The following is a 15,346-nucleotide window of genomic DNA, read 5'->3' on the forward strand; positions in this document are numbered from 1 at the left end:
TATGACACCACCCTGAAAAAGCCAATTCAGCTCAAATGGCTTTGTGATATTTCAACAGAATGCTTTAACTAAAACAGAAATAACTATTACACTGGTAAAAACAGCTACTAAGGACTAAATTGCAAACTGAATGACACAACATCAATAGCTTGTTGAAGAGAATCCTGACAAAACATTGTCACTACAGCTTGATGCAAAAAGACCAAATGATCTGAAAAATCAAGCAAGCTAAATATTTTTAAAGTTATGCTTTATCATGCTCAGAATTCAGGTTATCAGTACATGCTAAAATGTTGTAGTCCAATTTATTTTGGTGACCTTGTACTAAATGAACTACAATTTATCTGCTGATTACTGAACTATCTAAAGTAAGCTAATCCAAGAATTATAGTAGAATGAATGATAAATGAAAGAGTTTTTAAAAAGCAGCATTTGTTGCATCACCAGATTTACTATGATGTATGACAGTCATTTGTTGATTCAGAAGGAATAATAACTGCAAAATGCTTTCTAGTTTTTAATTCTTCATGTCACAATGTTAAACAAACACTCCAATCTGAAATCTCAGGTTGCATTTTGTCCATTCCTTTAATTCTTCAATGAATCCCCAGAGTTGTAAAACTGTCAATTCTGCTGTAACTGATGTGAAAATATTAAATCCATTTTGAATAATTATAATAAAAGCATTTAACTAATTTCACAACACTAAATAAGTTTTATTTTTTCTCTTAGTCTTTATACCCTTTTGGAACGAGGCATCAAGAACCTCATTCAAAGGCTAAATGCAGAAAACTTCATTCTCTAAAAGTTCTTCGAAAGCTCTAATTATGTAACATAGGCTTTGCATACAAAATATGTGCATATCCACTTTCAATTCCTATGCAATTTTGGAAAATCTTCTATCTGAAACTCAAGAGTCATTATCCATTAACCCAGATGATACTGAACTAGGTAAACCAGTGGTTTCACTTGGCACAAAGCAAGATTTTTTATTCCTATTTAAACCTTCACCAATTTAGCTTCAACTCAACTTCTTCCTTCAGTCACCCACTATAACATGTTGAACATGTACACATGCAGAAAGGAAAATAAACCTGAGAAAAAAGTAAAAGCATATAATGGAATATTATAATCAGACTGAGGATACTTACGATAACTCAGTTCAACTTCTTATTTCCTCAACTCTTTTCCAATTGGTTTTTATAAGGGCTACTGTTTATTTTAAAATGCCAAAAGTTTACTTTTCCCCCCTCTTCCCACCTCTCTCCATTTTTCATTGTATGATGTCTTTTTCTGACTGTAAGCCTATGGACAAGGATTAACTTGTATTTACTATATCAGGCTAGCAGTTCTAAGAGTCTTTTTGCTGAACACTATGGTAAAAATACTTTAAATAAATAAATATCAGGTGAACAATTCCAGAAAACTCTTAATGTACTAGCTCATATAATTGTTTACTTAATCAATTAATCACAACACATATCTGAGCAGTCTTAAGAAGATTCAGTCCACTTCTTCTTTTTCAGTGAACCTGCTGGATTTCATTGGACCCAAAATATTTCACACTGAATTGAATTTAAACTATTGTTTAAGGAAGTGGGAGTGCAAACTCTACCCAGCTATCTTTGACAAATTTTACGCAGAGTTTAACTGTATAACAAACAGCCAATAGCTATGGCAGTAGCTAAACTTTGGCACTTGCTACCATCACAACACCTTCTAGAACTACCTCAATATAAATATAATTCAGCAATATCATCCAGATTTGCACCTGTGATGCCATTTAGGAGGCAAAGAGGGACAATAAAATACAGATGACAAAATGTTGTCATCCTAATCGGCTTCATCAGGTTCATCAAAATAAGAAACAACTACTAGCAAATATGTTGGGTGCATATGTCTTACTACCACCATAACTGAAGCGAGCTTTTTCTCCAAATATATTTACTGTCAACAATACAACTGAAATAAATGGGAAGCCCAACAAGAGCTTAGATGTATCTAAGGAAGCTTTCTATATTCCTACCTCCCTTGTCTGGGTTTATCTCAGTTCTGTATATTTTTCTTACCTCAATATCAATATTTATAAGTATAATTTGCAATGAACAAGGCAATAGCCAGGAGATTTTACATTTATTTTCCTTTTATTTTAAAAGGATTTCCCCCCAGACTTTTTATGGTTACAGTATACCAGTAGAAATTACTGTGTTTTAATATTTTTGATTCCTCTTCGGAACCTTATGACTGATGCATGACTGATTTTCAAAGAAGTAAATTTTAACAAAATTAAAAAGTAACACCCTTTCCATACAGCCTATAGAAGATGGTCACTGCTCACATATTGCTGTATATAGATGGCAGGGGGAAAATAGTAGTATTATAAACATCTGTGATTATAGTATTTTACTTTTAGTGTCATGTTTAACACAACTGTTTAAAAGCTAGCATCAATGCTAACTAATATAAAAGAACTGTCAGAAAACCATGTACATCTCATAGCATTTATAAGAAATTATGTGTAGTCTATCTTGTTTGAGAGAAATCTACTGTGTTCATGCAAAGCCTATGAAATATACATCAAGGACTACACAAACAATATAGCTAAATTATGCTGTGATAGTGAAAAGTAATTTATCAGAACTAGTAAATGAGCATATGCAAATAACAGCACCACACTAAAAAGCTTTATGGTTAGCATCATAATTATATTTAGAATCTTCAAAATGCAACTCTTTTAGAATTTTGAATTCACTTACCTGCAGCATACTGACAATTTCGACTTTGTTAAAGAAAATAAATGAAGTAAGGGTAGAAAGAAAATTCTCTTCAAAAACAGATGGTGTTGGCAAGATGATGTCCTGAATGTACTGTACCCTGTAAGTCTGATGAATCTTTTGCCTAAGTTCAGAGTCTGTTATGGGTATAACCTCTTTAAATTTTGCTGTTTTGGTCAAAAATTCCCTATGCCTTTTTGGTTGAGCTAATGCAGGGTCATATTCAAGGCATCCCACAACATCCATAATGCACTCATCTGAGAACATCACCTCAAAAAGAGTTGCTTTATTGAGGAACAAAATTCCTCGAATAATTTCATACAAATGATGCAAGCCTTCAGTATTTTCTAAGTTCTCACAAAGTTGGAAAAGCTGTAATAATTTTTTTATGTAGCCTTCATTCTCCAGTGCTAAGGCTAATTTTTCTCTACGAATGGGTGATGAAAGAACTGAGGTAACTAGGTCTGCTATTTCTTCGAGTTTGTTGAGTTCACAAGTAGGGAGATCAATCAAATGACTAGTTTCAGGCATTTCCTCAAAGCGTTCTTCTTCTGATTCATCAATGAGATCCTGTGTAACTTCTACAGAAGGGTCCTTCCCTTGAACCTAAAACATTAGTAAAATCAAAAACATTAATAATTATTGACTTATTCTGACATATATTATAGATTTTTAAAGGCAAGGAGAGAAAAGTATGAAAATCAATGTTATTGCCAAATATCTAAATCATATGTTAATATAGTTCTGACATTCTGTGAACTGTCAGTGAAATGGGACTGGCTGCACACCATATTTAGGTTGCTGTATCATGTCAGGGAGAAAGAAGAAAGGATATTCCTGTAAACCATCACAGCTATCCACTTTTTCTGAGCAATATCAGTGGTAAAAGTTAATGATAGTATTTATAATTGATGTTATACAGCAGAATCAGTCACTGCAAACCTCAAAATAATTTCACTGTAGAAATATAAATGTAAGTAAGGCTGTTCTGAAATGGTATTTTAAATAATGTCATTGAAAAATCACACAACTAAACTAGAAAATAAAATTTGTAATTCTTACTATAAAAATTAAGATACAATTGACTGGGTCACCAGAATATTATTTCAATCACAAAGTTTATGAAGAGTCAAATTTAAATTAAAAAAAAATTAAGAACTTTAAATGTAATCCTTACCTGGCAAATTTTTTCCCAGATCTCATCACAGCCAGCTTTTTCTTGAAAACTCAGAGCTAAATCATAATTTTCTGCTTCTGACCAAACAATCAAAGTGTCCTATTTTAAAATGGAATATTAAATTTATTATTTGACTCTATTGAAAAATGTAACATACAGCTAGGTTTAGGTATCAAGAAAATAGTTTTCAACCACCCGTACAAAATGTAACAGAATATGGGAAGAAGAGGGGAAGAGAAAGATGATCCACCACTACTATATTTTTCTCCAAGTGTTTTCAAAAACACTTTTAATGTAGGATAAATAACTCCTGATACACACACTACCACTCATTTATTAGGAGCTCTAGTCCACAGAAGCATCTTACTAGAAAGATGGTAAATAATATACACCATGTCAATTTTTATGGAGATATTTAGAACTTCACTATTTAATTGCTATCATTTTATTCACCTGAACTAGATTTGTACATTATAATAAACCATTGTGATTGAAACATTATACTTTGGATTTGTATAATATCCCAAGATAGAATTTTTTAAAAAAATCATAGTGTGCAAAGTATACTTTGCATACATCAGAAGACAAAGAAGAAAAGTTTTCTTCACATTTCAAGAAGGACTGTATTGTGATTTTAATCCATTTAAATACTGTGGAGTAACAGAAAGAAAGAGTATTCAAGTCCTGCATCGGTTATATTCAGCATTCTTTTTTCAGTCTGTAAACAACTGCTCATAATAAGTATGAATTCAACTTTGAAGGAAGATACAAGCAATTTTAAAAAGCAGTGGAAAACACTTTAGAGAGATTATATTTATTACTATAATAGGGTTATAGTGAGGGGAATATATATATATATGTCACCGTGAAAGACCGAAATTGGTGAATGTCGACATTCACCGGTGAATGTTGGTGAATGTCGACATTCACCGGTGAATGTCGACACATACCTATTTCGGTCTTTCACGGTGACAGATATATAACGAGTCAGCGTAACGCTTTACTTTTGCTTTTCGTTCTAACCGCGCAGGATCGCAGGTTTAAAAAAAAAAAAAGTCCGCGAATAGAAGACGCTTCAAAGGAAGCGAGGAGCCGAGGTATTAGGGTAAGGGGATTAGGGTAAGGGTGTCGAGAGGATAAGGGAATTTTCGGACATACACCAAGCGACTATGTGAATGTCGACATTCACCGGTGAATGTCGACATTCACCAATTTCGGTCTTTCACGGATATACCAAGCGACTATGTGAATGTCGACATTCACCGGTGAATGTCGACATTCACCAGATTTCGGACTTTCACAGTAACACACACACACACACACACACACACACACACACATATATATTTGTGTTGTATTTGTACTGATAAATAAATAAAGGGAGACTAGTATAGATCTATTTCGAGCTAATTAGCTCTCATCAGCTAGCCATACCCTTACTGGGATTCGAACCTGGGCTGTATTATATCCTAGGCAGGAGTCTTAGCCACTATTTAGGCACACCAGGGGTTGTAACACACACATACACACACACACACACACACACATATATATAGTGTGTGTGTGTGTTGTATTTGTGCTGATAAATAAATAAAGGGAGACTAGTATAGATCTATTTCAAGCTATTTAGCTCTCATCAGCTAGCCATACCCTTACTGGGATTTGAACCTGCTGTATTACATATTAGGCAGATGTATTAGCCACTAAGCTAGTCTCCCTTTATTTATTTATCAGCACAAATACAACACAAATATAAAAAGGCAACATTAAAAATATGGTTTTCTGCTTGGATGGTCTCCTGTAGTGAGCCGATAGACAGAAAGGGGGAGTAGTGAGTTCCCTCCCATATTTGGGCATACCAGGGGTTGTAACACAAATACATACATATATATATATATATATATATATATAATCATAATATGTATACATACATACATACACACACATATGTATATGTACACATATACGGTTAAAGGCAAATATAGTGGAATATAAATATGATCTTCTATGAAAGGAAATGACAATCCACTTCAATATTCTGTCAAGGAAACCAAATAGACATTCATAACCAAGACAATGCCAAAATGAAACTGGAAGATGAACTTGTCAGATCAGAAAGTATCCAAGGAGCAACTACAAAAGAGCACACAGCTCTGAGTGGTATTTATGATGTGGCTGGATAAAAGTTGATAGCAACCCAGGTGTTGATGTGGCAAAGGCAAAAGGAAAATGTAACATAGTAAACATATGCATACCATTGGTATGTGGAATGTCAAAACCAAATTGTTGTCAAAGCAGAAATATCTAGATATAATACTGACATTATGGAAATCAGTGAACTGAACTAAACTGGGTTACTTCATCTGAGAAGGACGTCAGATATTTATTGAACATCATAGAACAAACAAGAGTAGTGAAAATTAACAAAACATATCAAAGTTAGTGTTCATACACAACAAAAAGACAGGATGATCTCAATTTGAGTCCAAGGCAAATCAACTGATATTGCAATGATTCACATCTGTTTCAAAAAAGGTAGTGAAGAAGTGGAAGGGTTCTATGGCAGCACTTTGCTAACATCAGACTAAAAAAGGGAGATGTCATATAGGAGGGTGGAATGCTAAATTAGAAATAAAGTAACGGAAATAATGGGAAATAATGGATTTGGCATACAAGATAAAGCAGGAGACAGACTATTAGGGAGCTGTCAAGAAAACCTAGTAGCTATAAGAACTTTCTTCTTTCAACAATCTAAAAGATAGCTTTATACATGAGTACCACTTGATTAAAAAGACACCGAGTACAGCTGGAGAGGCTCAACTGATTCAGAAAAAACAAGACCTAATCTCACTGAAGCTCATATCCCAAATTATTTCTTACAGGATGATAATTTAACTTAAAATAAAACTTAAAGAATCAAACTCAAAGGATATCTCAATAATATTTCATATGATTATGCATAGAATGTGAGTTAAATTAATGATAAAGATAAAACAAATAAAAGCATCTCAAAATGGCAAAAGGTCAGAGAAGATAAGTTTGTAGACTTAACAAAAGTACCAGTAGCTGAAGAAAGATGGAAAGCAAAAGGCAACAAAAGCACTGGGAATTTTATGCGGTCTATGGAAGAATTTGCATAATAATCCAGTCAGAACAGAATATTGGGAAAACAGTATATCAAGGTTTATACTGTCACCTTGTTTATTTAACACATGCAGAACTTAGCATTTCATTTTAAAGAGCATATTCAGGATTGCAGAATTTTTAGATGTCAGCAAGATTCTCTTGTGATGATCTCTGAAAACCATGAATATAGCATTGGAAATGCCAGGCCAGAAGAAATAGCAACTGAAATTAAATTAAATATGAACAACTGCTGATATGAACAATATGCTGATGATTGCATTTGGTGGCTGGAATTAGGAAAGACTTAAAAGAATCTGTTGAAAAGTGAACAGCAATTCAAAATTAATGAGTTATCTGTGTGATCATATGAAATTTAGGAATCACGTGAAAATGTTATACCAGCCAATGCATATAATTAGAGAAATTGATATAGAACATTTATCTTTCTAGATTCAAAAATTCACAGGCATACACAGGCCATGAAAAGAAAAAAAATCTACTTATTTGTTGTAACATATTGGTTAAATTAAGTCTATCAGAAAGATGGAACCAAAAAACCGATGTATTTCAACTGTGGTGCAGAAGAAAATTGTTGAAAGTACCTTGTATCTGAGGAAAAATAAATGACTTGAAAGAGACTACCATTTTATGGAATCTGTTAGAAATCTATTGCAATGAAAAGGGCATCATTAATGACTAGAATAAAATAGAAATAATTTGAGATTTGCACAAATTGCAATCCACCAAGATGTATGCAAGTCATCACTCCAAACTGTAACCTACTAGATACTTGGTACCAAACTTTGAAGATTGATGAACATCCATATGGGCTGCAATAAATAGCTTAATAGCTGCATTCATCATGGAGTAATATAATGTAAAATAGTACATTACAAAATAAATAATTAATGTATTGATTAAAAAAAAACACCAAATAGTATTATTAAAGCTGGACAGAAAACAGAAAACTAATGGCAGATAATTCAGCAAAGGTGCTGCCCAACACATAATTCTGTATGGCTCACAACAAGCAAGAAATTATAATAAAATCAATAAAACATAAAAATAAAAAGATGGCAAGTCTGATGAAGCAAGTGGTTTCACTCTCCGTCAACTAAGACCTGGGTGAAGAGCCAGCTGTTCTTGGCTCTTCTAAACAGCAGTGGGGGCTATCTGAAACTAAGAGGCAGGGGCAGCCTTGTTTCAGAGGATGTATAGGTGTGCTTCTAAGGTCCCAAAATGTGAATGCAAAATATAGTATTTTCATATATTAATTTCCAATATTTTATTTATTTATTTATTTATTTATTTGACTTATCAGTTGCCCCCTCTCCGCAAAGGGACTCGGGGCAACGTACAATCAAAACAAATATACAGATGTGGCATGGAGGAGGTGACATCAGTGTTTAACAAATAAGATTCCAATAAAAAGCCACTAGGTTAAAATAAATAGCAATAAAATTAAAACAGTTAAAATAATTTAAAACCCCAAAATCTACATTTACAATAATTAAAATTGCCAGGGAGGTTAGAAAGTTCTAATTAAGCCAGGCCGGCTAGTTGCAACAGGTGGGTCTTGAGTTTCGTGCGGAAGGAGCGGAGATCGGTCGTTATCCTGATGTCTGGATAATATATACATAGCCCTTGCCTTGCCTTTATCAGTATGTGAACAATTAAGATTTTAATATAAAACAAAACTCTAGTTGACCAATCAGCACAATGAAAGGTCCAATGGTTAACACAGTTGTCAGACTTTTTTTTTAAAAAAAATAGTATTTTCAATAATAGTAACATAGTTGAAATATAGAAAAAAATACATGCCTGTTGTTTTTGATACGCAGTGTTTGGATTTATCTTCGATTCCAACAAGAGTGAACCTGAAATGATGAAAAAAATCCACCAAGAACTTAAGTAAGTAAATAAAAAAGTCTTAGGCAACTTAAGTAATAATTATCTACTTTAAGGACTGTACTTTATTCTAAAACTTTTATGCAAACACAATGATCAAATCTGGGAATTTTAAAATAAAATGTCAGTGTGCTTTTCTCAAGTTATGCACAATTCATTTAGCTAAGAAAAACATGCTCTTATTTTTCTTTGATAGCTAACATACATTACAGCATATTTACAAAGCTAAATTATGTAATCTGAATTTATGTATTATATAGTGTGTCTAAGCAATCATGTTTCATGGCAACAGCTTTCAAGCAATCACTTCCAAGATTCACAAGATTTATTTAGTACATTAGCACTTTTTCATTAACAACAATAATACATTTTCTTCTTCTAAAAACAGATTTTCTAATTTTGAAAACAAACTATCATGGCTTTACTGAAACAGAAAAAAGGCCTTCTATCAGCATATAAAATTTGATACAAATGTTTATTTTTCTTCTTTTCACCAACTAGTACAGCCAAATTAATGACTAGAGAAAATTTTGAATATTTTGCTTTCTTCAAGTATAGTGTTAGGTTACTTCTATTAAAATATTATGTCCTATATTATGACACACTCAAAAAAACAAGACAATAAATTGGATAAACGTTTAAAATGTAAGAATTTTAAGTACCCAATATTCTAAACAATAGAAAATATTGTGACACAAAGTACAATTTTTTTCCAAAGGAAAAAATATAGTTTGTCGTATCACTCTAAAAAGTAATACTTAAAATAATTATGTTAAAATTTAAATGCCATAAATGTTATTACTTTCTTTGCTCCACACTAAACTCACTAAATTTCTGGAAATAAAGTTTAGATGTAAAATGATGGAAAATAAGCAAATCCCTTAATACTGTAAAATTGAAAGAAAATATGAAAACTGGAACGCTATTGAAAAATCAACCCAGAGTGCTGGGACATATTTGAAAAGCTAATACAGTAGTATCTGAAAGTATAAATCTGTATTACGAAAGGCCTATTAAAAAATCATTAGCCAGATCATCTTCAATGAGTAACAATTACCACAGTTTAGGATTATGAAAGTTTTTAAAGTTTTCTAGAAGTTAATGTTTCCCACTCCTATCATCTCATTTACTATCTTTCCCCCAAAGTCGCTCAATTAACACTGACAAATAACTTTTATAATCAACTAGAACAAATGAATCTCTTAAAGCAGCCAGTAAGGTTCCCTAACTATAACATGCATGAATTCAGGGGACTATCAGGAAAGTGCTTAAGGGTTTAGGGGTGGGAGCCTGTAACATTTGGGGTGAAGGGGGTCTAATAACCTGACCCTACGATTTCGCCTAAATATAAAAGAGAGCCTACATATGCGGGAAGGAATCCGTGGCCTCATCCCAGGGCGTGTGAGGTGGCGGTGGCGGAACTCTTCTCCCATGGGTTGTTTCCCATTCCCCTGGCTGGGCTTCTATTGTCCCAGAGAGATTAGCAGCTGCCGCCATCCCCTGCCTGCCATTACCCTTCCCCTTTCTCACCGTCCGACTCGGCTCGGACGAGCAGCGACATCCCTTTGAGCCGCTCCACGTATGTGGACGAGACGTGTCCGGTGCCTCTGTCGTCCCATTGCCGCTCTTCGTTGAGCGTGTAGACCTTCACCCGCCGCCGGGTATCCGACATGGTGGGGCCCCGGCCCGATCGCAAGGGACGGGGGAAGGACCGGCCTGGGGCTGAGAGCGTCACTCAGGAGGCCTTTAACTCGCCGCTTTTCATGACGTTCAGGTCGGAGTCGCCGCTCCTCTTCCTCAGCAGTACCAACTAGCAGCACCAGCAGCCTCTAATGCCGCGGCATAGCCGCCATCTTGTAATCCGACTCCTGTCCCGTCCCTGCCTTTCTCTTCCTCTCCTAGCCGGGGGAGGGAGAGGGACGGAAGGCCTGCACGGGCTTCACTAGCAGGGGCTATGGCGGCCGGGAAGGGAAGTAAAAGAAAAGCCTGTCAGTTTGCGAAGGAGGAAGGGGTTGAGAATACGTTGCGCCTGCGTGCTGCATACTTTTCTGCTGTCGGCGGGAAAGCTGCGTTGCCCTGGCTTTCCCCCCCTGCAGTAACAGTTATCTATTGCCGCGGTTTCTTGGAATGATGTCGTCTCTAAACAGGAGGGGTCTCTGAAGGTCCGTCTCCAAGATTCCCAGCAGTTCTCTCCTTTATTTATTGTTTTATTAAATTAATCTGGGTTTCTTTGCTGCCGGCGCTGTTTGAGATGAAAGACTCATTCCCCTGGGTTGCAAAGGCGTTGACGACGACGACTACTTGAGGCGATACTATACTCTTAAGAACGTGGAAACAAAACCATCCACTTCCAGCGCTCATCAGCCATAATACTGTATTTTTTTTCATCAAAAAGATTCTACATTTTACCCCAAGACTTGTGCTTAACCTTTTCCTTCAACTGCCTTTAAAAACATGCTACTTGATACAGCTGGAGCATAGCGAATATAAAGACGTTAGCTTCAATTTTTGGAGATGGACTCACCTTCAGATAGAACTGACTTGCTAAGGATTTTAGCTTCAATTAATTCATAAATAACGGTCTTGATGCCCCACAGATTTTATCAATTCTGCATGGTTTAACACTACTGTATGTTAAGCCATGATGCATAAAATTAAGAGCAAGCAATTTAAGAAACAGGCCTAGAAGGATGCCGTGACTAATGGTATCAAATAATAGAATAACAAGAGTTGGGAGGAACCTGGGAAATCTTGTAGTCGTTGATTTTTTCTTTCTAGAGTCTCAACAACTTTTTTATATTGTGGCAACCTGTTCTGACCCCCCCTTCCTCCTTCGCCCACACAGAACACTGTCTGGAACAATACAAAGTAACAGGGTTTATTTCACAGACAGACAGAAAGTTCCGTGGCAGTAAACCACCACGACAAAGCTCACAAAGACAAGACACGAAAGCAGCTATCCAGCTTGCTACGTTTTCCAGACCAAAACTTCTTGCAGGAGTTCTTTGTTGACTACTGCAAAGGGCGTATGCTCAGTCAACCCTTTTATAGCCTGAAGAGGAGTCTACTGATCAGCAGCTGAGAGCCCTTATCACCGATAATTACGCCCACACTCCTTGCGTCTATGGGCGCAGCGGTAACGGGCTTCCAAGAACTCCCTGTTGATCTCTGATTCACTGTCTCGTGACTCTTCCCCACTGCTCCAAGGCATGACATCAGGAGCCCCCCTCCTCTGGCTCTCACCGCTGCTCCATGCCTCAGGCGCCTTCTGGTGGCCGACCAGACTCTCAGATCCCTGCTCAGAGTCGGAACCCTGTCCAGGGTCCTCCACATCCTCCTGAGCCGACTCATAGGGACCCTCACTCTTGGAGTCTGGTGGCAGCTGCAACGGCTCCTGCTGGGCCACAACAGCAACCAAACAATGCAGTGCATATTTACCAAGGTATTGTAAAAATGCTGAGAGGTCAGTAGCACCACCTTCATTCCTTTCCAGTCAGAGGTAATCCATGGAGACACTGCCTTCTCAATCCCAAACCATGACCTGAACCCTGATTGAAAGGGGTCTGTATAGGGGTGCCCAACTGACCGGCACCAGGCTGTGGCATGCAAACAAGCAAAGCCCCATCCGTGGGATGCAGGCAGCATGCGAAACCATGCCCCCTCCAGACTGCAGAAAAACTTCTCTCCATGGAAGTGCCTGGTGCCCAAAAGATTGGGGACCGTTGGTCTAGATAATCCTCTTCATCCAAGGTTCTCTGCAGTTGCCACACATCCAGTGTTTTCACAATCTTCCCTGAGAAGGGAAGATTGAAAACTGGGCAAAAACAACTTGGTTGGGTCAAGCCATGTCCTCTTAGGAAAGGGTTCACCACTTCCTCTATGAGCTGGTGGGACCACTCCCTCTTTCAAGGAGTTAACTACCATCCTGACCCAATCTTGCACCCCATCCCACAGAGTTTTAATAAGACAGGAAGGGCATACATCAGGTGATTGAGCTAGCAGCTGGGAGGGCCTTGTTCGAACCTATGGCATGCATGCCAGAAGTGGCACTCAAAGCCATCTCTCCAGGCACGTGAGCCGTCGCCCATTGGTCTTCTGGGTTCTGGCGTGCTGGCCAGGTGGTCTTCACATGTGCGGAAGCACCAGAAACCAAGAGTGGAGGGAGGCGGTATTCCCCACCCAATTTTGTCTATTTGCCTGGGGATGCAGAACCGGGTTGTCAATGGGGATGTCCTGCCACCACGAGGACCAGGGAGCAGTCGGGGACAGGCAGAAAGGCGTGACGACCCCCAAAAGGGAAGGTGGAGGCAACGCATACACACTGGACAGCTGGTCTTTGCATGGGCATGCACGCCAGAAACCAGAAGATCAGGTGGCTGGCATGCATGCACATGCCAGAAATTGGAAGATCATCTGCTTTTCTGGTTTATGGTTTGCATGCAGTCCCATTTCGGCACTTGGTGCTCAAAAGGCTTGCCAATGTTGCTTTAGGACGGTGAACTTTGGTGTTGCTCTGGATGGAGTGGATTGCAGCGGTTTTGGGTACATTATTCGAAGTACTGAAGGACAGATTGTTATGGAAAAAAAATCTGTGGTTGGTAAGGATCAACAGTAACCTGATGGTGTAGAATCAGATTTCCAAGATAATTGTAAAATAATGGGATTGACATTAAAAAAAACCTGAAACTTTAACCAAGCATTGGCTAAAAGTCTGTGACCAGTCTTTTAGCCAATGACTTAAATGTTTTTAATTGGTTTAATTGTTTTTGTCCAGTTGTTTCTTACTGGTAGTTTACTTTTGAGATTTGCTTGCAAATGGCTAAAATGGTCACTGATATTAAATAAATGCAGTATGTTAACTGAAACTAATGATTCCCACTGAATTAAAAGTATCAAGGAAAAGGGAAAAATATTTAATCCAGGTCCTGGAATGTCAGAAAAGCAGACATTTGGAGTCATTGTATAACAGAGGATAATATAGCAATATTTTTCTCTAAGACAATCATTCAAACTTTGCAATTTTAATGATAAAAGGAATGGCTTTAGATATATTTAATTTTTAGATTTAAAGAGGTGATGGAAAGATAATAATCCTTAAAAAAGGCAGCAAGTTCTCAACTGCCAAGGTAATACTTTAAGATAACAGCAAAAGTAGTAATTCTCACACATTTGAATAACACGTCACTTACTCTGAACATAAAAGGGAATTTTATTGCTGTCTTGTTGCCAAGGTATGTATAGGCCTAATACATCAGTATTAGCTGGAATAGATGCAAAGTTCTGAACTATTTACTTAAGACCCTGACATGTCAAATAATCTTGCATTACTAGGGTAAGACTCTTAATTATTAAGTGTCATAGAACTAAAATCCTTCAGTTTTACATGCTAAAGTAAATTTTGAATTATTTTCAGAAGAATATCAAGGCAACACCACCAATTCCCAGTCATAAATCAAGCAAAGCAAAGCCTATTATTAGTATAAGCTCATGATAACTTCAACTATGGATCAGATGAGAAGAGTAAATATAGCACTTTGTATATCAGCAAATAACATTTGTAGTTTCTTTGGTCTGTACTTCATATTTTAAAATGTAGAAAAAGTTTCTACAAATGATGTGTATAAGGTACTTGTTTTGGAAATGCTAGCATAAAGGCTTTCAGAGACACTAGATATTATAAAAAATCTGAAAGTATCTCAGCCTCTGAGTCACTTGAGATACTAAACTAATCCAATTCTTTAAAACTAAAAAACTTATTTTTATACCTATTTGTTATCGTAAATCAATTTGACATGCAGATGTTAAGAAATAAACAGAATAAAGAACTTGAGGTTCCTATATTATGGAAGAGTGTTTTAACTTCTATAACAAGAGTGTCAATGGACCTCAAATTACAATTTACACAACAAAAATATTATTTGATTCCATTATGTTCATACAGAAAAAGTGTCAAAAACCGCATTTTGTTGGATATGTAATAAGGATTTTTAAAAAGAAATGTTTCTATACTTAATTTTGGGGAAAAATATTACATGACTATGCAACAAAAGCTAAAATTTTTAGAGTATATTCTTCTAAATTATATTACCTAATACATGGAATTTGACAAACAATATAAATGGATTCTATATCCTTATTATGACTAAAATGTTGATATTGCAGCATTAGAAAGATAAAAATATGGCTCCATTTACTGAATGGATTAGACCTGATTGCCCTTACTATTTATGAGCAGATTGCCTATATATGTAGATTTTGTATAGATGAGTATAAGGAAATATGGGTCTCATGTATACAAAATATATAGAGCTTTATAAATATATTAGAAAATACTTGGAACATTTGCATTCAGTTAGCATAT

At 36.3% G+C, this 15,346-nt stretch overlaps 1 protein-coding gene across 2 annotated transcripts in view; it reads right to left on the reverse strand.

The window, feature by feature from the left end:
• The window catches only part of PPP4R3B (protein phosphatase 4 regulatory subunit 3B), a 53,488-nt gene extending 42,527 nt beyond the window's left edge, over positions 1-10,961 (reverse strand). Inside the window, exons 1-4 of one of the 2 annotated variants that reach the window (XM_081943093.1) lie at positions 10,516-10,961; positions 8,899-8,954; positions 3,952-4,050; positions 2,757-3,380 (exon numbers count right to left, since the gene is read on the reverse strand). In XM_081943093.1, the coding sequence (XP_081799219.1) occupies positions 2,757-3,380; positions 3,952-4,050; positions 8,899-8,954; positions 10,516-10,657 (921 nt within the window). In that variant the 5' untranslated portion in view covers positions 10,658-10,961. The remainder of the gene's footprint in view (positions 1-2,756; positions 3,381-3,951; positions 4,051-8,898; positions 8,955-10,515) is intronic. The other variant, XM_081943094.1, reaches the window with a different exon arrangement.
• Positions 10,962-15,346: the final 4,385 nt, after the last annotated feature.

This window comes from Natrix helvetica (genome assembly GCF_964273705.1).
Source record: "Natrix helvetica genome assembly, chromosome: 2".
NCBI classification, from domain to species: domain Eukaryota; kingdom Metazoa; phylum Chordata; class Lepidosauria; order Squamata; family Natricidae; genus Natrix; species Natrix helvetica.